This window comes from Nannobrachium achirus, assembly GCF_963921795.1.
Source record: "Nannobrachium achirus genome assembly, chromosome: 14".
Taxonomy (NCBI): domain Eukaryota; kingdom Metazoa; phylum Chordata; class Actinopteri; order Myctophiformes; family Myctophidae; genus Nannobrachium; species Nannobrachium achirus.
The window spans coordinates 45,435,156-45,460,392 of record NC_137821.1 but is presented as its reverse complement, the minus strand read 5'-3'; the positions used below and the strand labels follow the sequence as shown (position 1 = coordinate 45,460,392).

General features: G+C 44.5%; 1 protein-coding gene across 1 annotated transcript in view; it reads left to right on the top strand.

Moving 5' to 3' along the window:
- Positions 1-264: 264 nt before the first annotated feature.
- LOC308298566 (mitogen-activated protein kinase kinase kinase 11) overlaps positions 265-25,237 on the top strand; it is a 101,208-nt gene continuing 76,235 nt past the window's right edge. Inside the window, exon 1 of the mRNA XM_080742207.1 lies at positions 265-2,369. Within this exon, the coding sequence (XP_080598333.1) occupies positions 1,595-2,369 (775 nt within the window). The 5' untranslated portion in view covers positions 265-1,594. The remainder of the gene's footprint in view (positions 2,370-25,237) is intronic.

Below are 25,237 nucleotides of genomic sequence, written 5' to 3'. Positions count from 1 at the left end.
ATGTTGCTGTTGACTGACAATATTATTGAGCGCGTTGCCTGGGACAACCCACAACCATCCAATTACAAGTGTGCTGGTCAGTGGCTGCCCCTCCTTCGAGCTATGGGATCTAGTATCTACCAAAGACACGCAAAAAAAGAAAAACTTAGTCAAACCCAAACCCCACCCTCTCGTGTGACTGTAAGCACAGACGTAGAGTGGTGCGAGATCTGGGACAACACGCAGTGAACAACACAACCGCCGAGGATTGGAAGAAGATGATGGAGTACATATCTATCTTCCTATGATGTTGGATTACTGATCTAACAACAATAACAAGCTTATTGTCCGGGGTTTGACTGCATTCATGTGGAGTTCTGCTGGTGTTGTTGCTGCTGCTGTGTCTTTGTGGAGAGAGAGATTATAAACTGCAGCAGGTTTGAAACTACTCTTCCTGTTGTTAAACTATAACTTCGGTGTGGATACAAAACGTTTCTTAATGAGTGATCACAACAACAAGGATACAAATGGATACTTTTTGACGCGAATGGATGGTTATGGGATCTATTTTGTCCAGAGATTTGCAGCAGAGATTGTGTTGAAATAATAAAAAAAAATGTGGCCGGGGGTGCTGACTGACTGACTGACTGTGTGTGTGTGTGTGCGTGCGTGTGTGTGTGAGTTGTTGGCCAGTGAGTTCTGGTAAACCAGTGGAACACGGGATCGCAGGACTGAATGCTCCTTTTCCTGCTATTCTTCTCCACTTCTCGGTTGCTTCCTGCTTCTGGTGGTCACTGTGTTGCTGCACTTATGGCTACAAATATAGAAAAACTCCACCGAATGGGAAAGCTATAAATGCACTTGTGGAGTTGGGAGTCTACTTCTTCTTGTGGAGTTGTTGTATATTGCACAAAGGATTTATTTTCTGGAGTTTGATAAAGTTTAATTTTGTTTTTATTGCAGACTTTTTTCTTTTCTTTTTAAATATTGCACAAAGGATTATTTTCTGGAGTTTATTTAAGTTAAACATTTTTTGCAGGCTTTTTTTTATTTAATTTGTCTAAATATAATTGAAATAAGAGCGTCTTTTTCAAATTTGGGAATATAAATATCCAAAATCACTGATGATGTGGCTGTGTGTCTCACATGTATGGGCCAACAATAGGCTTGATAATGCACTCCAAACCATGTGTTGCATGTTGGGGAAACAACGCCACACTACATCAAACTAATAGAAACACATTATTCGGCTGCCAGACAATTCTGCCTTTCTGAGGTCTGACAAGTGGGCAAGAACAGCCTTGTCACACAAATCACCTTTGTTTGATGATGATGATGATGATGGCTGTTTCAAATGGAGACCCATGCACTCGACGTGGAGACGAATGAAAGACACTTGCTATCCAGTGCTCATTGAATCGCCTGCTCTTAATACTGCCTACTCGTTGCTCGGAGCTTTTGAACACATTTCGCTGGTCCCTGATGAACCCACAAGAAAGACAGGAAAGGGAGAGAGGCGCGATAAAGTACTCCTCCGTAGTACTTTATTTCCAAACCCTCCCGGGCCACCACACGATCAAACGCGGTCAAAAGAACATCTGCTCGAGGAGGCTCCATGGAACCTCTGAAGAAGATATTCAGCCATAGCCCGCTGTCCAACTGGAAGAACTTGGAGCAGTCCCAGAAGGGAGGGAACTTCACCAACCCCGTGTGGACGGCCCTCTTCGACTATGAGGCCTCGTGCAAGGACGAGCTCACCCTGCGCAAGGGCGACCAGGTGGAGGTGCTCTCCCTGGACTCGGAGATCTCCGGCGACGACGGCTGGTGGGCGGGCAAGGTCAACAACAAGGTGGGCATCTTCCCCTCGAACTATGGCTCCTTCAAGCCCAACGGCTACGGCAAGCTGCCCGGCGCCGTGGGCACGGTGGTGGGCGAGCTCTGCGGGCACCACCACGCCGTGGTCGACCCGTTCGAGCCCGAGCAGGTGGACTTCCACGAGCTGAGCCTGCAGGAGGTGATCGGCGTGGGCGGCTTCGGCAAGGTGTACCGCGGCACGTGGCGCGGCGGCCTGGTGGCGGTCAAGGCCGCCCGGCAGGACCCGGACGAGGACATCAGCGTGACGGCGCAGAACGTGCGCCAGGAGGCGCGCCTCTTCGCCATGCTCACGCACCCCAACATCATCGCCCTGAAGGGCGTGTGCCTGCAGGAGCCCAACCTGTGCCTCATCATGGAGTACGCGTCCGGCGGGGCGCTGAGCCGGGCGCTGGCAGGCCAGCGCATCGCGCCCCACGTGCTGGTCAACTGGGCCGTGCAGATCGCCCGCGGCATGCTGTACCTGCACAGCGAGGCCATCGTGCCGGTCATCCACCGCGACCTCAAGTCCAACAACAGTAAGTTTTGGCCGGCCGGCAAACTTGCACACCAAGTACACCTGCCTCTAAACTGGGGTGTCAAACTCATTTTGGGTTGGGGGCCACATCGGTCAAAATGTGACTTGATGTGGGCCGCAACTCTTTGAAGTCTAAAGCAATGGTTCTCAAACTTATTTCAACGTCTCCCTCTCACTCTCGGGTTCATTTGGTTCCACTTGTAACACTGTCAGAGTTACAGACTCAGAGTTACTGTCAGAGTTACAGACTCAATTTAGACACCGCCAGAAGGAACCCAGAGAGGCCCTGGAATCCACTTTTTCCACCAAAATAACTTTGGTTCTAGAACTGGTTCCGTTCTAGTTTTTTGGAACCTTGGAGTGGCCACTTTTAGGGTTCTGAATCAATACATTTTCAGTGGAAACACTTTAAACTGGTTCAATATTAGGCTGGAAAAACCCCGGTGGAAAAGGGGCCTTTGAGAACCACTGCTCTAGAGCAACTACACATGGGGACCAATAGTTGGCTGCAGATGGTTGTCAACAGCCAGATTGGTCTCCTAAAAAATCATTACTGTTCATTTAACACACCATTAACGTGTACAAACGGCACCAAAAGGACCCAACACGGATCCCCCTCTTGGTCCTGTTTGTACACTCTTCGACATCACACAGCAAGCAACACTGGGGATATTACTGTGTAATAAACTACTGGTGGAATTCCCCAGGCTCCACATGGTACAAAGTAGAGAGTCATTCATCTATCTGACCCGCTCCCAGTCAGCACAGCTTCCCTGCTAATTACAGTGAAAAAAAAATGAAAAAATGCTGACATGTTTGCTGGGGGTTTCTTTGGAGCAGGGACGTGCTGGCCATTGGGAAAAGCGGGACAACTCCCGAACGGCCGGTTCATTCCCGGCCGGTCCAGGCCGGCCATTAGGAAAAAAGAAACGTGTACATTTTTTCGCAAAGCAAAGCCCTGCTTCATCATACAAGGCCGTTGCACAAAAGTAGTGAAAACAGCAGATCTACAAGCACACAACGCCTCGCACCGCGAGGCGTTGTGTGCTTATAGATCGGCTGTTTTCACTAGTTTAAATCATTTTTAAAATGATAAATACAAAACAAACGGTTTTTGACATACAAGGTTTCCACCCGACAACGACAAAATATAACTCATGTACAGTAATTGTCCCACTGGCTTGTCACTTGCCATGATCTGAAATGGCAAATCTTTGAGTAGCAGCAGCGCTATAGAGAGAGATCTCTCTCTATAGCGCGCAATGAGGGCCTCTACAACTCTTTTTCCCGGGCTGAATCAGGGGCCCAGCACGTCCCTGCTTTGGAGCGAAGAAGGAAAAGGGCCCTGTGGCGCGGAGGGAACATGGTGTCCTGGTGAAACGTATTGCTTGCCTGCTGTAGGCAACCCTGTGGTGGCGGTGGCATGGCATGTCCTCGAACAAAGGCAACTTTATCTCTCCCCCACTCCATGTGTGGCTCCAATATCTTTCGGAGAAACTCAAAACATGTCATTAGTCGGCGGGGGGGGAAAATTCAATTACGGTTTGCTTTTTGAAACGACGGTGTTGGGAATAAATAATTGAGTTTCAGATGTTGTGGCAGGCGGATAATCGACTTGATTTCCGAGTTTGTTCGGATGATTGTGCGTGATTATTGTACGTATTTGGATTGGATCATCACATTAGTAACTCATAATGTTTTGCTCTTGAGGCCATTTAAGCAAGCTTCCGTGTGCCGGATGCTCACGTTGCAACCCGTGAAGATTATGAAAGAGTTTCGTTCATAAAAAAAAGAAGTTGGCTACTTTGATGGTAAAGGTCAGGAATTCTGGTGGGAGCGTTTTATCCCCGACACCGTCACAACTGGTGCATTGGACTTTGATGCGCTCGCTCCGGGGGTTGTGGGAAGACTTGCGTCAGTGTTTCGGGCCCTAGCTGTATGTAGACACGTACTCTGTGGACCTTGTCATTATTGTTGCATTGCCAAGAAGTGTGGCTGATAAATATGGCTCTGTCCTCTTTGAACCCTGTGGCACGTTTCCCACTCAGTGTAGGCACCTTTCCTGGCTAGCTTAAACACTGAGCCACCACAATTCAGAGGTTCCTATCTATTATTATCATTCCTGTGACGCAGTGGATAATCCCTGTGAGTTGCCGAATCTCACGGTCCGGAGTTTGTTGTTTTTCGACACCTCTCCTCTCATCTCTCTCTCTCTCTCTCTCTCTCTCTCTCTTTCTGGTAATTGTCTAAAGAACACCGCCACCTCGGATAATGACCATATACGTTCCCCTCCCCGAGTGTTTCGCAAAAAATAGAAAACGTTCAAGGCTGCTCTAGTGCTCTTTAGTTTCACAGAGAACGAACGACACTGCAAAGTGCAAACATTCCATCGGTTTCTTTTCTGAGAACAAGGCCTTGACGTGAGAACTAGGTGTTACACTCCACACTGTTCAAGGTCTCTCTCAATGGTGAACGATCGGCTTGGTCAGCATAACCTAAAAATATGCCCCTTTTGATTTTCACTTCCTTTGACTTTGTGGTAGGTCGAACGTTCCTGTTATTCTCGCCGATCGGCCACCATAACGTCTCCCTTCTTCTAACTCTTCTTTCCTGTTCCAATTCAGTGACTTTTTCTACACTTCGTCTTATGGCTTCAAAAGACCTTCCTCACACTTCCCCACCCTTCACCTCTGTGCAGGGTTCACACACACAACGCACAACACACCCCGGGAAATGGAAAATACCTCCAGAGAAGCACTTTTTTTTTGTTTGTATACAGAGCAGGGCTAAAGCGAACACAATCCGGCTCTCTGTGCCGTGGAGATGATAATCTTCCTCCTCCTGCCTCCTCCTGCATCTTGTTTTGTTTGTCTCTGGCCTGCCACTACTTGTCTCCCTACAGCTACTCCAGTGTGGCATGGAGCAGTATATCCTGTTGTGGTGGAGAGAGAGAGGAGGCTGTGGAGAGAGTGGAGGCCTTTGTTTTAAGCCATTTAAGTCTTGAAAAAAAAAAGAAGAAAAAAAGTCTTCTAAATCCTAACAGTTTTATGAAATGTATGTTTCTATGTTGGTGGTGCTCAAACCTTTTTAGGTCAAGGACCCCTAGAATTATATGTATTTGACCGCGGACCCCCATCTCAAAATATGTTGTCCCAGGGACCCCGGGAAAGAAAGATTTGAGTTATAAATGTTCGCTTTAAAAAATATATATATATTCAAAGATTTGCAAACATTTTCACGATTAAAAAAAAAAAGTAGCAGATCTACAAGCTCACAGTCAACCTTTTAATAGCTAAAGTATAAAAAAGTGGTTAAAATCTAGAGTGACAGAGTGTGTTACAGTGCTGGCAGGTTGGGAAGAAGAGCGGTGGGGCTGCCAGTGGGCAATATATCGATATCATGATATGAGAAAAGATATCGTCTGGGATTTTGGATATCGTTGTCGTGATATGGTGATTGTTGTCTTTTCCAAGTTTTAATCACTTAAATGATGTTTTATACTTTAAAAATGTTCTAATACAGTACTTTCAAAAATAGCGAAACTAGCCGCAGAGGTCTCATTTATATTTGACACAAGCCTTCAATTTATAAAGAGATGGCTTGCTTGTTGTTTTGAAGGATATCTTAAAGGAAACAAAGGAACGATTAGCACTTGACGCATAACACATGAAGTTATAGTAATGACAAAGGTCATTAACTTATTATGAAGTTATAATTTGATATCTCCACTCTCGGTTAAATTATTAAAAGCGTCTTCCTTTTGAGACAAGATGAGAGCTACTTTATTAATCCCCCGAAGGGAAATCAAGGTGTTACAGCACAGCATAATGTGATGTGAAAAAGATTATCACCAGACAATACGAGAAACATAATGAATCAGCTAAGCTGTGTTATAATTGATTGATTAAGGCGAACAGTCATTATCCCCGGAGCACTTGCAAAACAAAAGCCAAAGCTACTGTGGTTACTGGCAGTAGTTTAGTTGGCTCTACTGGCCTGTGTGAAAGATGCTGATTAAACAGGATCATTGAAGAAAGAGAGAGAGGGGGAGGAGAGGGGAGGAGGGGGGAGAGAGAGACCTTGAACATAAGCCAGGGACCATAAGTGGAATTCCACTGAAGGTAAATACACAGCCGAGTACACACGAGAGCGAGAGAGTAGGCCCTCCTTATCTCTCCGTTCTGGTTTTTATGGACTGTACTGTATGTGCATGGATGTGTGACACGGTGTATTCAACTTAATTCAATGCCAAGGAGCTTTATTGGCCTGGGAAAACATAGTTTACATTGCAAAATATGATGAAAACATGAAAAAGGGGAATGTATACAGTTGGAGGGGGTGCAGCATTGCGTAAACAGAGCTATGTCATATTTCGTCGTTTACAGCACAACATGTTATATATCGTTGTTGTCAGGTGTAAACCTTGTATGTCCAAAACTGTTCCCTTTGAATTTATCATTTAAATAAGGATTTAAAGTTTTAAACGAGTGAAAATAGCTGATCTACAAAAGTGTGTGCTATTTTCACTCGTTTTGTGCAACAGTCTCATATGATGAGGCAGGGCTTTACGTTAAGAAAAAAACAACAACATGCAAATTTGAACTTGGAGATACAAGGTTTCTGCTGGACAGTGACTATATACAGGGTATAAAGCTTTTTGGAACAAATAGAAGTCGTTTTGGAACACAAATGGTGAAAAACTATTTTAAATGGCATACAAGTCAAAGCCTCAGATTTAAAATGCGTTTAAAAGGGAGCAGCTCTGTTTGTAGGGACAGTAGGTCTAGACCGGGGGTCAGCAACCCGCAGCTCTAGAGCCGCATGCGGCTCTTTAGCGCCACCCTAGTGGCTCCCTGGAGCTTTTTCAAAAATGTATGAAAATGGAAAGAGATGGGGGGAAAAAAGGATTTTTTATTTTAACGATTTTGTTATCGTCACTGTCGGGCAGAAACCTTGTATCTCCAAGTTTCAAATTTGTATGTTTTTTTAAACCCCTGCTTCATCATACAAGACTGACACACAAAAGTAGTGAAAACAGCAGATCTACACGCACACAACGCCTCGCGATGCGAGGCGTTGTGTGCTTGTAGATCGGCTGTTTTCACTAGTTTAGTTCATTTTTTAAATGATAAATACAAAATGAAGTTTTGGACATACAAGGTTTCCACCCGACAACGACGATATATAAGACTTTTATAATTTTTTGCGGCTCCAGACACATTTTTTTTTTTTTTTTTTGGTCCAATATGGCTCTTTCAACATTTTGGGTTGCCGACCCCTGGTCTAGACTAGAGATCACGCAATGGTTTGTAGTCCTTAGGGTGGTTGTGTTCCATAACTAGCTAGCTCACTTTTGATTGTATTGTCCCCTCCCCACCCCTTCACAGCGACTATGTGGTCAACCCCTGCTTCAGTTCTCAGTGGTGTAAAGTAACTAAGCACATTAACTTAAGTATTGTACTTAAGTACAATTTTGTGGTATTTCCAATATCCTATACTTTTACTTCTACTCCACTACATCTTGGATCCAAATAGTGTGCTTTTACTCCACTGCATACATTTATGTGAAAACCTTAGTTACTAGTTACTTTGCAGATATAAAGTATAATATTATTATAAAACATACTTTAACACTTTAGCCCTATTTTATACCTACGCTATTTGAAAATACAAGCAAATCTACAAGCGCCGCGACGCGACTCGTTGTGAGCTTGTACACCTGCTATTTTCAAACATTTTGTACTTTTAGTACATTTTGATGCCAAAGCTTTCATGCTTTTCCTCAAGTAGGCCTACATTTTTAATTCCGGACTTTTTCTTGTAACAGAGTATTTCTACGTTGCAGTATTGATAACATTTACTGAAGTAAAAAAATGAGTTCCTGCAGTCAGTTAATGACACAAAGCCCCCATAGATGCCCCTCTCACCCTCCCCCACCCCCCACCACACCCCACCCCAAAAAACAAAATCTATAGGCAGCGGCCTGCTGCACTCATGGTACGCGGTGTGTATTTGCAGAGGCTTTAGTTAGAAAATGGCAGAGGAAAATGCCAAGCTAAGCATTGGCAGACTCAGAACCTCAGGGAGAAGCCACAGTTAGATCTTGGATCAACATGTTTCTCCTTCTCTCCAACAAGTAGACAAACATCTGATACATACCTCTACCCAGCATCAGGGGTGTTGCACCAAATTCTGGGCCCTGGGTACAAGGATTCACTGCGGGCCCCCCATGAATGTTCTTCATAGGGCGGGGGGGAGGGTTTAACCCATTTAGACTGGGATCGCATTATTACGCATTATTTTGTGCTTTAACTATTGAAAAATAGCAGATCTACAAACTCATAGCGCGGCACTGCGAGCTTGTACAGTAGCTCTGCTATTTTTGAAAAAGTCTTTGAATATTTCAAATCCTTCTAAGGTTTTTTGAAAAACCTATGTGTTCTATGTAAGTGGTGCTCACTTCCTCACTTTCTCATGTGAAGGACCCCCAAAATTATATGTATTTGGCCACGGACCCCCATCTCAAAACATTTAGTTCCAGGGACCCCCCAGAAGCAACATTTGAGTTACAAATACATATATTCAAAGATTTGCACACATTTTCCCGACTTATCAAACATATAATTTTCCAAAAATCTGTCTGTCTGAAACAGCGTTTCTCCTCAGTGGCTGGAGCAATTGATCTGAAATCGCATCACCATTAACATATGAACACACCTAACATAACTGTGAAGCCCGTTTGTCACTTTCACAAATCGTTTGCTGTATATTAGCGTTTTTATGGTGTATCTACTATCTATTCTGCATGTGTGTGTGTGTGTGTGTGTGTGTGTGTGTGTGTGTGTGTGGGGGGGGGGGGGGGGGGCGGGGGAGGCGGGGTGACTGGCCCTGTTACAGATGTTGTCCAAAAATCATGCAGATCGGTACACAGTATCTCTGTAGCCATTAAACGAAACGGGTATTTCTTACATTGACGCTCCTACATATTATCATGTAAGCACCAGTTAAAGTTACTTTCCATCCCTCATATACTGTGTGCACAGTGCACACCCCATAACCCACACACTGCACATCATTTCAGAGCTCATATCTTTGAACGGGTAAGGGCTAGTAATATTAAAATAGCAGATCTACAAGCTCGCGGTGTGAGCTTGCTATTTTTCAAAAGCTAAAGTTTAAAATAATTAAGGCCCCTCCACCTTGGGCCCTAGTAACTCAGTGCCACTCCCCCCCCCCCCCCCCCCCACCCCCCCCTTGTGACGCCCCTGACCAGCATGTTTTTATTCAGGGGTCGGGCGGCTGGCAGCGCCCTACACTGCACTGCACTCAAAACATCCCCTGTGTTTTGTGTGTGTGTGTGTGTGTGTGTGTGTGTGTGTGTGTGTGTGTGTGTGTGTGTGTGTGTGTGTGTGTGTGTGTGTGTGTGTGTGTGTGTGTGTGGTGTGTGTGTGTGTGTGTGTGTGTGTGTGTGTGTGTGTGTGTGTGTAATGCAACGCAAGCAGGGGCTGACTGCAGTAACACACACACACACACACACACACACACACACACACATTAGTTCACACATGCATCAACATTCCCAGTTCCCCGGAGGAATTATGCGAACAATTTGGACATTTCTTAGCCCATGCTGAAGGTATGGGAGGCATTTATTTACAGAAGGAAATAATGGTATTTCCAACTTGATAAAGTCTGGAAAGCAATGGCACCCATATGTTCTAGAGCTGCTGCTGCGTCCTCCTTATCTTTATTATGTCTGAGATTATGTAGGTTGTTTTACATTTACACATTTACGTAAAGAGTAATGGACAGCGTCTTTCTATTTCTAGCCCGAAATGCGAACGGGAATTAATGCTATTGGTTGCAACCGCAGCAAGGGCGGGTCTTCACTCTACAGAACCAGTAGTAACATGCCCTACTTTATCATTCATTTTAAAATGAATGGGATCATCATTTACTAAACGCATATCATAATGGTCTTCTTTTAATTTATCCCACGATTTTCGAACCGATTTTGCACCCATTGCCAATTGCCTAAGCTGTAATCCTGGGTTCTGCGCTCCCTCTGCCAACCTGGGGAGAGCCCTGAACTGAGCTACTGCTTCCTTCAGTGAATGATGAGTGAGTGAGCAGCCGACTTCTTATCACCTGACAGGGGGGAGCTTCCCCGGTTGGACGTAGCGTGTGGAAGGAACACGTTATTCCAAACAGTTCCTTTCCCCTCCATCAGGCGCCCCGGCTGTCCAGGGGGAGGCAACTAAATGCATAATGATGTTCTTTAAAAAAAGACTTTAAACTAGCGATTGAAAATGCAGTGTTTCTGAAAAGGTTTTCCTAAAACCTCATTGACCCCCATCAAGATTATAATAGTGAAATCTGCTGGGCCATTAGTAGGAACAGCAGGCACAAGAGAACCCGTAAGTAGGCTTCATTTTTTGCTAACAAAAGTTTTACCCCTTGCATTTACATAATCAGCTGTTAGAGAGACAATGTGGAAAGCATATTAATATCAATAGTGTTGAATATGATATGATCGCTGATGCTTGACTTAGTCCAGCCAGTTCTGTCAGCCTGACTATTCAACCTGGCTTTTCTTTTTCATTCTTTTTCTTTTTTGCAGTTTTCAAATAAAGTTGATTCCGGTGCGAAAGTTATAACTATGTTCCTTTTGTGAAGAGTGAAGAAGAGACACTGTCATAGTTCACTGAATTATTTAAATCACCTCCTTTAACCTGTTCAGAACGGGTACACATTATTGTGTATCATTATTTTATGCTTTAACTATTGAAAAATAGCAGATCTACAAGCTCACAGCGCGCGCTGCGAGCTTGTAGATCTGCTATTTTTGAAAAATCGTGAAAATTGAAATTTTGACCCGATTCTATAAGTGTCTTTTGAATCCTTCTAAGATTTTTTGAAAAACCTATGTTTCTATGTCAGTAATCTGGCTATAGCCATCGTCAAAGAAAAGGTCCTTTTCACTTAACTGGAGCTCAGTTAGTCTGTTCTTGAGAGACTACTATGTCAGTGGTGCTCAAACCTTTTCATGTGAAGGACCCCCAAAATGATATGTATTTGGCCACGGACCCCCATCTCAAAATATCTAGTTCCAGGGACCACCCAGAAGCAAAAAGTTGAGTTACAAACGTTCGCTTTGAAAATACATATATTCAAAGATTTGCACACATTTTCACGACTTTTTCAAAAATAGCAGATCTACAAGCTCGCAGCGCGGCACTCGGTGCCGCGCTGTGAGCTTGTATATCTGTTATTTTTCACTGGTTAAAGCATTCGATAATTCTAGGCCTAAATGGGTTTTAAACTACTGGCTAAATCCTTTTGATACACCTCAAAAGACGGGAAGATCAAACTTAAGGGCGTGCCAAACACTGGAGAGCAGCAAAGGGCTTAGCCTGCAGAGGAACTCTGTCTGTAACAAAAATGCAATTATATGAAAGCTTGCGTTGTCAGGAATGAACCCGTCCCTAAAAAACACAGGAGCATATTAACTCATTCTGTGCCAGATGCCAAAATGCCTCCAAGGTAGCTGTGCCACGGTTTTGTATGTTTTTCTTTATTGCGCAATCAAAAAAAAAATGATTTTTTTTTTTTTTTTTTTTTTTTTTTTCCCCACAGAAACAGACACAGTTGTTGTGATTCAGTGGCAAAAAGAATTTTGTCAATCAGACAAATGGTTCCAGAGATAGAGCTGTTTGAATGAAAAAAAAGTGTCCATCCACTAGAATGAACACACATTTTCTCAATCAGCTAAACGAGGGAGCCAACACACAAACAGAGAAAAGCATCTCTCTGATCCCAGGTCATTTTGACATCTTTAAAAAGAAAAAAAAAAAAAAATGATTTTTCTTTTTTTTTTTTTTTTTTATACAAAAAACTCAAAAGACGTCAAAGACGTCATTGGCACTGAACGCCTTTGCAAAAAAAACGTCATGAGACGTCATTGGCACAGAATGAGTTTTTAAGCAGTGGCACTCTCTGGCCTGCCCTGCTCTGCTGACTCCGGGCATATCCAACGGGCCATTAACCCTGCAAGACCCGAATTAATTTCTACTGGCCCAAAAAAATCAAAAAAAATCAGATGGTGTTGTAGGAGTCCTAATCACAGGAAAATGTAATGTTAAAAAATTAATAATGTTTTTGTAAGGTTTAATAGCCATAAATCATAAATGATGCTCTAATTTGCATTTTTGGGATATTTTTCACAATAATAACATATGTACATGTTCTAGACATTCTAATGATCACGAAAAACAATATTACAGGCATTTTACTTATGTTTTAGTGAGGAATAGCTTCAGTTAAAAAGTGAGATGTTGTTCGTCCAGACGCCTGAATTTCAACTTCTCTGGGAAGGTGTGAATGTCAGCCTCTGTGGGGGGGTATTTATATGCAAATATCGTGGCCAATGGCATTGTAATACTAAACAATAGGATTTAATGGTGATGTTGATGTGAAAAAAGAACAGGAAAACTAATTATAACATTTTTTTAAAAATAATTTAAAAAATGTTGCCAAAAAGCAACGCTGGGCCTTGCAGGGTTAAGGTGCCCTGGCAGAGCATCCAGGAGGTCAGTGAGGGCAGAGCTCAGCTGTGTTGCTGTTGGCACCGTGTGTGTGTGTGTGTGTGTGTGTGTGTGTGTGTGTGTGTGTGTGTGTGTGTGTGTGTGTGTGTGTGTGTGTGTGTGTGTGTGTGTGTGTGTGTGTGTGTGTGTGTGTGTGTGTGTGTGTGTGTGTGTGTGTGTGTGTGTGTGTGTGTGTGTGTGTGTGTGTGTGTGTGTGTGTGTGTGTGTGTGTGTGTGTGTGTGTGTGTGTGTGTGTGTGCGTGCGTGCGTGCGTGCGTGCGTGCGTGCGTGCGTGCGTGCGTGCGTGCGTGCGTGCGTGCGTGCGTGCGTGCGTGCGTGCGTGCGTGCGTGCGTGCGTGCGTGCGTGCGTGCGTGCGTGCGTGCGTGCGTGCGTGCGTGCGTGCGTGCGTGCGTGCGTGCGTGCGTGCGTGCGTGCGTGCGTGCACTAGTGCCACCGTGTGATAAGGAGATAGGGTGGGGATAGCTTGGCTAAGCATACAGTTTATTAGGAAGCCTGCCTGCAGGGGGTGGGTGCTCCCACCTGGCAGTCCTAAGGGGGTTCCACACTAGCCGCGGTCACCGCCTCCTAGCAATTCATTTTCAATGGGAGGCAGGCGGCTTTTTCAGCCGCGCAGCGAAGTTTTGGGGGCGGCGAGGCGAGCAGGGCGCGGTCCCGTGAAATCCACCGCGAGCGTGCTCGTTTGTGCATGCGTACGCGGACGGCGAGAGATGGATTGGTGTTCATCTTTGTGAAATACCGCGCAGCGTTTACTCACCGAGCGAGTGTGTTTGTGTCTCACACCGCTGATCCTGGCGGCAGCCCCGACGGCAACCGCCTGTAGTGTGGAGGACACCTTACCCAGCTCGAGACCCGAAAGAGAGATTAGACATTTGCCTGGGACCCACTAGTGAAAATAGCAGTATTGGATAGTTTGGGAAACAGTGGTCTATACAGGTGGTAAGTGCAACCTACAATATACTGTACTAGAGGTTCGCGGCCCTTCGGGCCGCTCACATCTAGAGTCCACGCCCGCTTTAAAAAAAAAAAAAAAAAAAGGTAAATTTTTTTTTAATTTTTTTTGAAAAAAAAAAAAGTTTTTTGAATAAAAAAAAGTTTTGGCCTAATTGTGTTATTATTGTTACTGTAATAGGCCTGCCAATGTTTTATTTTCATTATTTCAATGTTTTCATTTTAGCAACACACACACACACACACACACACACACACACACACACACACACACACACACACACACACACACACACACACACAGACAGACAGACAGACAGACAGACGGTATCTTGCTGTGAACTCTAGAGGTGAGTGGCCCGAAGGGCCGCGAACTTCTTGTAAGATACAGGCTCTCGGCTAGCGATTGAGTCTCTCTCTCTCTCTCTCTCTCCTCTCTCTCTCTCTCTCTCTCTCTCTCTCTCTCTCTCTCTCTCTCTCTCTCTCCCCCTGTGCAGCGGCCCCCCCCCTTCCCTCTTGTAACCTGAGACTCTCTCTCTCTCTTGCTCTCTAGCGAATGAGCGGACGGCATAGGGTTAGGGGCGGTATTCCTTACGCCCTAGACGACTACCTATGAATTGAAGTGGATGTAAAGGGGGCGTGGAAGTGGGATGCGGCAATAAGCCCATTGTAAATATAAGATACTGATCTGCCCCCTCACATGGCATTGAACGAACCTGCTGAGCTGTTCCCTCAGCAACATGCCTGCTTGGTAATTTACCTGCTTGGCTGTCCCCTACCCGTGCTCTCTGGAAAAGCTTCATCCGTAGATCCTTGGGAATGCATAGATACCTACCCACAAAACCAGAGTATATGTGTGTGTGTGTGTGTGTGTGTGTGTGTGTGTGTGTGTGTGTGTGTGTGTGTGTGTGTGTGTGTGTGTGTGTGTGTGTGTGTGGGTGTGTGTGTGTGTGTGTGTGTTACACATGTAGGCATAGGTAGATTTATTCATTTATAGCTACCCGCCCATACAGCCTCTAAAGCTGCGGAAAATGCTTTGGTGCATGCATGCATGTGGATGTGTGTGTTGTTGTGCGAGCCTGTGTGTGCGTGCGTGCATGTGTGTTTGTGAACAACATTGCTCCAGGGGAGGAGAAGAGGAAAAAAGAGACACTGGGAGGTCACGGCGGGCAGGAAGTGGAGAGAGGTTTCCATAAGTCGTCCAGGGAGAGATGATCTGGCTTGTTTTGCAGCTCCAAGGACTAATTCTCATTACTAGCTGATCAGCCTGTTCCCTTTAATACACTGATCACTAGTGTTAATGGGATAGTTCACTTTCGACATGAACTAGTTCAAGTTCAAGTTAGAAACTTCTACATTTTGAACTAAAGTTCATGGTTCCCCAAAATGAACTAACTTAGTTATTTTTAGTTCTTTTTTTAACCATAATATTTTTATACTTTTGGCTATTCAAATGTATTTTTTTTAGACGTTGCTGCAAGCTATTATTTGTCAAAATTATTGACACAGCCCATATAGAACCACACAGCAATTATGTGAGGTCTGTGATTCTGCAGCAGGGTCAGGGTGCTATTGGAGCATGTGAATGCAATAAAGACGTGAGGACAGGCGAACGTGCCGACGAGTGCCGTTCACAGTCGTCAGAATGAACGCACTCGACATTAATGTTCATCAAACGGAAACAAAGAACGTTCGGTTCACGTTCGCCCAAAATATGAACGTGTTCATGAACGATCGTTGATTGAACGCGTTCGGGTACAACACTGCTGATCACAGCCTGATCCCTTTATTACACTGATCACAAGACGCGTGCAAATATAAAACACAACAACCATGTCTCAGCAGGGGTCATCATCAGTATGTCCGCACGTACACAGACAGAACGTGTCCGTGGCAAGACATGTCCTTGTCCGTTGCAAATTCTAGATTTTGTTTAGACGTAATAATCATGTTCTTATTCTATATTCTTCCGACTCTACCGTATGACACCGATTTACTATGACACTATGGCGGCACATTAAAGACCAGCTCAGTGGCCTTGCGGTTAGAGTGTCCGCCCTGAGGCTGGGATGTCGGGGTTCGAACCCTGTCAGGTCATACCAAAGACTCTGAAAAATGGGACCCAGTGGCTCCCTGCTTGGCACTCAGCATCAAGGGTTGGATTGAGTGTAAGTCCCTGCGACATATAGCGTCCTGTCCAGGGGGTGTACTTTGAGAGCTGCCTCACTATACAGACACAGGAGATAGGCTCCTACCTGCAAGACTTATGGCACAGTAGGAGTCCACTAGGACAGAGTTTTATCAAACTTTTATTTTATTTTCAAGGATCACCCTAATACAGACCTGTAATGGTCATTCAGGGCTATCCCTTAGTGTGTTCCTGGTAATATTGTTGTCTGCTCATTTGCATGCCCATGGCGAAAATGTCCACCGCAAGCCAGCATGGCGATGACTCCTGTTTTTCAGTCATCAATGTGCTGGATGTAATATGATTATTGAACCACTTAAACCCATTATTGATGCCTCGTATCTCCATATTGTAGCCTTCAAGGCCCTGATTTTATTATCACACACACACACACCCTAACGAGCACTAAGAGTTGAGGCATTACATTTTGTATAACACGGTTCTATTGTGAAAATAGCAGATCTACATGCTCACAACGCCTTGCGTTGCAATGTGTTGTGAGCATGTAGATCAGCTATTTTCTCAATTGCTGCCTCTAATATTTGACAATTTGGCCAATGTTTAATTTGTCATTTTAGAGGTATTAAAAAGTCCTTAAATTGTCACTTTAGAAATGTGCAGATACCCTCTATACACTTAAACTTTATGTAGGTTTGTTTACTGTTGAGTGAGAAAACAATGTTGCACATTAAGTTAATCATCTGGGGACCCCCCAACATATGGGGATCCCCCTGGGGGTCCCGACCCACAGGTTGAGAAGTGAAGAAGGCAGAACTGACAGATAAAGTGAAATAAGAAACAGGGTTTAAGTGATTACATTTTTTATTTGACATTAATAGAGGCTGTTTTGATCAGCCTTGATTTTGACCTCAAAACCATACTGCTTGCAGTGCTCGCTTTCACTCTCATGAAATTCCTTTCATCACCTGATTTCCGGTTGGATATCCCTCCCTCCCACAATGTGAGGTCCAGCAGGGTTATTGTAAGTTGCTACCTATACAGTTTGATGAGAAACTGGAAGTAAAATGAGCAGGGGCCTTAAAGGCCCACTTCACCTCTGGGACGACCAGATCTTCTTTTATTGTTGTTTGGGACACAATCAACACAATCCTGAGTTATTTGTTGTGTTCAATCTGTGTTTTGAGATATTTTAGTATTTCAGCAAACAACAATACAATAAGATCTGGTTGTCCCAGAGGTGAAGTGGGCCTTTAAGGGTCAGAGACAACTTTTGCTGCTCGGACTGCACTGCACGCGGGCCAGGAAAAATGCCCACAGTTGTTCAGAAAGAAAGTTTTGTCTTCGTTGAAGTTTATGGAGTCCTTTGCAAATCCAGCGTTTAGTTAATTGGATTTGGCAGGCAGGAGAGATTCACTGGTTTGCTGCTCCGTTGTTCTTGTCAACAGGATCCAACAAACATCCCCCGGAACGTCTCATCTCTGTCAGGCCCTCCCCGAGCTGAATCGATAAGGGTTTTCAGAGACTGACAGCCACACTGCTTGATTGAATGCAAATAGCCCAAATTTCTGGCCCTGGTTAGAGATGCGTCTGCTGCTTGTTGTTGTCAAAAAGAACACAGTAAAATCCTCTATGTTAATTTAGGCTAATTCTTACAGTTTAAAGGACAACTTTGTTTGTCTTTTAAACAGGGGTTCATATTTTAGATTGTAATTAGAGAAAAGAAAAGATCAGTGTTAAAATGTTTTCATTTACTGCTTTCTATTGTTTTAGCGACTTTAGTATTTTGATTTCAGTGAGTGGGGGCATGCGTTGTTTTTAGACACAATAAGCTGGTAATTTCTTTGTTACTATTTACACCAGCCCCCATAAGTCACATCTGCCCATGAAAGATTGTGGTGCATCTTGGGAATGGGCTTATTGTGTCTAAAAAATACATAATTAGCCACTTGCATGCATGCCCCAAAAAACAAGAGAAGAAGTAAATGTAAGCCATTTACCATGAGAGGGAGTGGGTTGTTGGCTGATTTACCACTGTTTCAGGGTTGTGGCACGAGGCGAGCTGCCAAACCCCCGAATGGTAAATTGCTTTTCTACCACTTCTACCATATAAATGAAAGAACACACAGTTGTAACTTGCAGGATCTTGGAAATGTTACAACTGCAACACAACAGTGGGCGGGGTCCATGAGCCAACTCGAGGTCGTTGATTTACCACTGTTTTAAGCCAATCAGAATCCAGTATCTGAACATGTGACCACAAAATGTGGTAGAAGAAAACATTTTAACACTCATCTTCTTTTCTTTTTCTCTAAAATATGAACCCTTGTCGTAAAAAAACAAAGTTGTCTTTTAAATCTTATAGATCTCTTTTACTGTGAATGTCTTGGCTGACCCTCTTAGCTGTGACCCTCATGGGGACACAGCCCCCCGATCCCTGGTCTGTGGTTTCCACGGAAACGCCACTAATGGAGGTTAAACATCAACGCGCTGCGGCCGAGGCAGCGCGTTAGGGATGGCCAGCGTGGGTTAATAAGTGAACTAAAGTCAAGAAAGACCCCTTCTGCACATTTTAGCTGACGTCTGCTAACTTTACACAGAGAATCATTTATAACAGCCCTCTCCCTCCACAAACCTTGATGTGGATGCCTACAAGCGCTCACAGCGTGGCACCGAGTTCCGCGCTGCAAGCTTATAGATCAAGCTTGTAGATTTTTTTTTCTTTTTTTTTAGGAGGCTTTGAAAAAGTTTGATTATATCTTTTTAAAAGCGAATATTTGTAACTCAAATTTTGCTTCTGGGGGTCCCTGGAACGAAATATTTTGAGATGGGGGTCCGTGGCCAAATACATATCATTTTGGGGGTCCTTCTCATGAAAAAGTCTGAGCACCACTGACCTAGAAACATATAGAATGATTTAGAAGACACTTGTCTTTTAGAATCGGGTCAAGATTTAAAAAAAAATAGCAGATCTACAAGCTGAGCGTGTATATCTGCTATTTCTCAATATCTAAAGCATAAGCATAATAATGTGTTCCCGGTCTAAATGGGTTGAGCTCACTTGTGCGTGCACACCGGGTGTGTTATAGGAGCGCTTTCTCTCACGGTGTTTAGCTTGTGACTTGTTGGTGACTTTCTTTGCCGAAATGTCGCATGGAGCAGAGGCATGCTCTCTATAGCTTTTTTAGTGTGGAAGGAAGCCAAGCTCCACCTATAACCTTTCTCATGATTCTTGCTGTCGGTTGCTTTTTTTCCACCATATACAGGGTGGTCAATGAAACGCTTTGCGACCCGGGAATGTTTGCGGAGTGAAAGTCGAGGCGTAGCGTCGTTTGGCCCCGCCGGTCTGTTAGACTTTCGGTTGTGAACCCGCTGACATTGGCCCCCGGCTTCTCGAGGACTACCCACGATCAAAGTCAAAAACTCATTGTGCTGTAATTTGGAAGTTGACATCTCATACTGTAAGATTATACCTCCCTCTCTCTTTCTCTCCCTGTCTCACACTCTTTCTCTCTCTCCCTCTCTCTCTCTCTCTCTCTCTGTCTCACACTCTTTCTCCCTCTCTCTCTCTGTCTCACACTCACACAAGTTCTCACTAGGGATGGGACGATAAGCGATTTTATCGTTTATCATGATAAAAAACACTCACGATAATCATATCATGGAGATTTAATTTATCGCGAAATCTTCCTCCGTCATGCACTGGGAATCTGGGATCAATTCACCTTTTTTTGCTGAGCTACATATCCGGTACCACTTAAACCCTCTATTGGTATACTTTTAATATACATATATACAGTCTTTTTTTTTTCACTCTCCTCTACCATATCTCTTTGCCAAAAGAATAGCCGAACTACAAGCTCACAACACGTTGTGAGCTTGTAGATCGGCTATTTTTGGGGAAATGTTCCGCCCCAGGATAATGGATGTTGGGGATATTTTGATTAGCGCGATAATATCGTAAATCGCGATTTCTGTGTGTGGACACAATAACCGTGATATGAAATGTTCATAATATCGTCCCATCCCCCACACTCGCACAAGTTCTCACTCTCCCTAGCCTGGGCCCAGAGGCTGCCAGACTGTCTGTCAGCCGATGGCCTAGTCCCTCGGGGGACAAAGCTCCCGTTCTTCCTGGGGAAAGCCCCCACCCCGCTGGAATTCTCCCTCTCGCCTACAGGCACCGAGCAGAGGCAGAGCGCCTGCCCAGGCCACGCAGGGGAGGGAGGGAGGGAGGAGGAAGGTAGATACTGAAGCTAAAAGAGAGAAGAAGAAGGCAAGGATGGGAGGGAGCAGGGGTGTCTCAAGGGGGAGAAAAGTGGGACTGACAGTTACTAGGGCCCAAGGTGGAGGGACCTTAATTATTTTATACTTTAGCCATTGAAAACTAGACCAGGTCACCTGGTTCTGCCAGACCCGCAATGAAAATCAGAATGCAAGGAAGGGGGGGGGGGGGGGGTGGATCAATCTTAGTCTGGCCTCTCTCCTTTGACCTGTCCGGCAAGCGTGACGCTGGCAGGAGTGCAAGACTCCAGCTGGTATAGCTCGTGGGATCCTTAAGGCACGCAAACCTCCCCACCACGATAAGGTGTTGATCCATGGGGAAGGGGGGGGGTGATAGACAGACAGAGGACAGAGACAGGACAGTGACACAAATTTAAGGGGAACTCTGACAGAGTTGGGGCGGAACATTTTCAACACTTAATAGCAAGAGCTTGTAGATCGGCTGTTTTCACTAGTATGGCACTGAACTAACACATGAACACAAAGGATTGTATAGGCTGAGCAGCTGGAAATGTTTCTGAGCTTGTAGATGGGCTGAGGAATTTATAGTGTCAGCAGCTCGTCAACCAACTCAACTCAGCTGGTCCTGTACAGGTGACGGCACTCAAGGCAATCAGCCGAGCAAGGGAAGGGAGGGGCAGATGAGCAGTCAGAGGCAAACACAGGCACACTGAGGAAAAGAGGGACCGACCGACCGACCGACAGACCGACAAAGCCTTTTGTAGGCCGACCCCCTGGGTCTGGCAAATAGCAGATATACAAGCTCGCAGCGCTGCAAGCTTGTAGATCTGCTATTTTTTAAAATGTTTGCAAATCTTTGAATATATATATATATATATTTTTTTTTAAGCGAACATTTGTAACTCAGATTTTGCTTCTGGGGGGGGGGGGGGGGGGTCCCTGGAACTAGATATTTTGAGATGGGGGGGGTCTGTGGCCAAATACATATCATTTTGGTGTTCCTTCCTTCACATGAAAATGTTTGAGCACCACTGACTTGGTTAGAAACATTGGTTTTTCTTAAGACCTTAGAAGGATTTGAAATATTCAAAGACTTGCAAAAATGTTCACGATTTAAAAGAAAATAGCAGATATACAAGCTCGCAGCGCGGCACTCGGTGCCGCGCTGCGAGCTTGTATATCTGCTATTTTTCAATAGTTAAAGTACCCAGGGCCCAGAATTTGGTGCGACACCCCTGGGAGGAAGGGAAGGGGGGGGGGGGGGGGGGGGGGGGGGAGTGAAGAGTGATAGGCGAAGTATGCAAGCAAAGAACAGAGCGAGAGATGCAGGTATCGGCACAAATTAAAGGGCAAGGAGAAAACTTAAATTAAGCCAGGTGTGGAGTGAAGAGGGAAGAGAGTTGGCTCAAATCAGAAGCTCTCTATCTCTCATGATCTGGCATATTACAGGTGAACCGCTCTCATATTGGGGATGCAGAACTATGCGAGCTCAATTGTGGTTGAAGTCTATGATAATGAGGTGCAGGGCTTGACATTAACTTTTTGAGATACTTGTCCTCTGGACAATTAACTTTCCTATTCATTTGTCCAGGCACAAAAGTCACTTGTCCGGATATACATTTAATTTGCCATTTCACAGTCATTTATATATATACAAATAAATAAGACCCCCCCTTGGGGGTCGTGAAAATGTCGTGAAAATGTGTGCAAATCTTTGAATATATGTATTTTCAAAGTGAACGTTTGTAACTCAAATTTTGCTTCTGGGTGGTCCCTGGAACTAAATATTTTGAGATGGGGGTCCGTGGCCAAATAAATATCATTTTGGGGGTCCTTCACATGAAAAAGTTTGAGAACCAATGACATAGTAGTCTCTCAAGAACAGACTGAGCTCCAGTTAAGCGAAAAGGACCTTTTCTTTGACGATGGCGAGCCAGATTGCTGACATAGAAACATAGGTTTTTCAAAAAATCTTAGAAGGATTCAAAAGACACTTATAGAATCGGGTCAAAATTCAAATTTTCACGATTTTTCAAAAATAGCAGATCTACAAGCTCGCAGCGCGGCACTCGGTGCCGCGCTGTGAGCTTGTATATCTGCTATTTTTCAATAGTTAAAGCCTTAATGTCATGCCCCGAGGTACGCGGCAGTTTCACACGAACATGTGTTTACTTGGTACAGCTCGACTTCCCCTGAAATCACACGGTCCTTACACCGATGGCGCTGACGCACGAGCACAACCACACGCAGTTCCTTTAGATCAGTTTTCTTTTTCTGTTTCTCAATCTTTAGTTCGAAGACATTTCAAATGTTGTGGCTGAAGTCTAGGCAGGCCCGTGGTTTCTATGTTTGAGGAAGTGTTGACGGACACGACGCGTAAATAAGCACCCAGTGTTGTTTACCTAGGAACGTATACAAGGTCACGCTTTATCGATCTTCTAATTGCTCCGGGGGCCACATGACGCCCGCGGCGCGCAGCGAAACGCCTCGCCTGCTGTTGCTGAAGTCAGGGGTGTCACAAGGGGGGGAAAAGTGGGACTGAGTTACTAGGGCCCAAGGTGGAGGGGCCTTAACTCATTCTGAGCCCAGGACATTAACGGATTAGGGGGTCCAGAGTGCCCCCTCCCGGCCCCATTAACGGCCGCTGTCTTATTTTGAAGGCCAGAAGTCTAGACCGGAAGTACTTCCGGTCTGACGTCATCGGATCGTGCGCCGGAACCGATGCGTGTCCACGTGGAGTTGTGTAATGGCCGACCGGGAGCTTTTATAACTGTGTAAAATAAGCGAGCATCTGCCTCCATCCTAGCTTCTAAAGTGTAGTTTTGAGATAATGGACATTAAAGATGAGATCGGCCGTCCACCTCAATGTTATGGGATGACTATTGTGTGCTCGTGGAGCCGTGATGATGACAAATCAGCGCGGATTTCGTCTCCGGAGCGTCGGCCATTGTACTAGGTATTTTTACTCGCCGTTACAGTAATATATTACTTTTCCCGCGACATCGCGTGGATGGCACTATAGATACTCTATTACTTTTCCCGCAACATCGCGGGGTTGGCTTTTAATGAGTTAATTATTTTATACTTTAGATATTGAAAAATAGCAGATATACAAGCTCACAGCGCGGCACCGAGTGCCGCGCTGCGAGCTTGTAGATCTGCTATTTTTGAAAAGTTGTGAAAATGTGTGCAAATCTTTGAATATATGTATTTAAGCGAAAATGTGTAACTAAAATGTTGCTTCTGGGGGGGGTCCCTGGAACTAAATATGTTGAGATGGGGATCCGTGGCCAAATACATATAATTTTGGGGGTCCTTCACATTTGAGCACCACTGACATAGAAACATAGAAGGATTTTAAATATTCAAAAATAGCAGATCTACAAGCTCGTATATCTGCTATTTTTCAATATTTAAAGCACAAAATAATGTGTAATAATGCGTTCCCAGTTCCCCCTATGAAGAACATTCACGGGGGGCCCGCAGTGAATCCTTACCCAGGGCCCAGAATTTGATGCTGCACCCTTGGCTGCAGTGCTGCTTCAGGGTTAGGGTTGTTGAATCAGTCACCAGCTCCAAATTCATATCTCGGAGCGAGTCATTTTCTGCAGAACTGACACACTCTTGTTTCTGAACAACAAACAATGCCAAACAGAGCCCCGTTGCCGTGGAGACGTGTCACGGTGTCGCCGTGGTGCCGCGGCATTGTTGGTTTCTGTGTCCTCCATATCAGGAAGACTCAGTCTGGCTGTTTGGATACTCCCTGTTTTAGTTTAACTCTCTCTCGTCTGAACCTTTCCCCCCTCCCCCCTTTCTTTCTTTTTTTCTTTCTTTTTTTTTATCATCTTGAGGCAGAATAGGTTATACTGTCTGTATGCACAGCAGCCAATGATTGGAAAGAAATTGAGTCTCTTCCATACTTCCTTCACAGGTCTTAACGATTTTAGCTAAAACGTTTCTCAAACTTTTTAAGGACTTTCAAGGACCCCATAACTCAATGTACAATGGGCCCTTACGGGTCCATTTGGTCCATTTGTACACTCTCCAGAGTTAAACACCCGTAACTATTTGGAAACCTCCCCCCCAAGGAACCATAAGCAGTTCTACAAAATCTACAAGCTCACAATCCGTCGCATCGCGATACATTTTGAGCTTGTAGATTGGCTATTTTCGAATGGCCAAATGTATATAGGGCTGAAGTGGTTAATGTATGTTTTGTAATAAGAATCAAAATCTACAAAGTAACAAGTAACTAAAGTTGTCAAATAAATGTAGTGGAGTAAAAGTACAATATTTGGATCCACGATATAGTGTAGTAAAAGTAAAAGTATTGGAAATTGGAAATAATCAAGTAAAGTACAAACACCTCAAAATTGTACTTAAGTACGGTACTTAAGAAAATGTACTTAGTTACTTTACACCACTGAACAGTCCCACTGGTGCAGATGCAGCAGAGTGTTTCCAGTGAGCAAACACGCACAATAGCAGCACCCTGACTCTGTTTGTGGGACTGAATGTAACCTCAAGTTGAACTGGATACTGCAATCACCTAATGTTTATACTTAATATACAATCAATGTTTTGTAAGAAGAATCATTAAATATATAGATGCTGCTACAGTAACACAATAAGAGGAATTTATGGATTTGACGCTGTGGATCAGCATCGGCAGATACTGATTCCAGTCTGTGATCGGTATCAGCACCACAAATTGCAATCAGAGCATCTCTTGTAGCAACAGCAGTTTAACACTGCTCAAAGGCACTGCTAACTTCACAGTGGGTGTGATGTGTGTGTGTGTGTGTGTGTGTGTGTGTGTGTGTGTGTGTGTGTGTGTGTGTGTGTGTGTGTGTGTGTGTGTGTGTGTGTGCGTGTGCGTGTGCGCGCATGCGTGCGTGCGTGCGTGTGTGTGTGTGTGTGTGTGT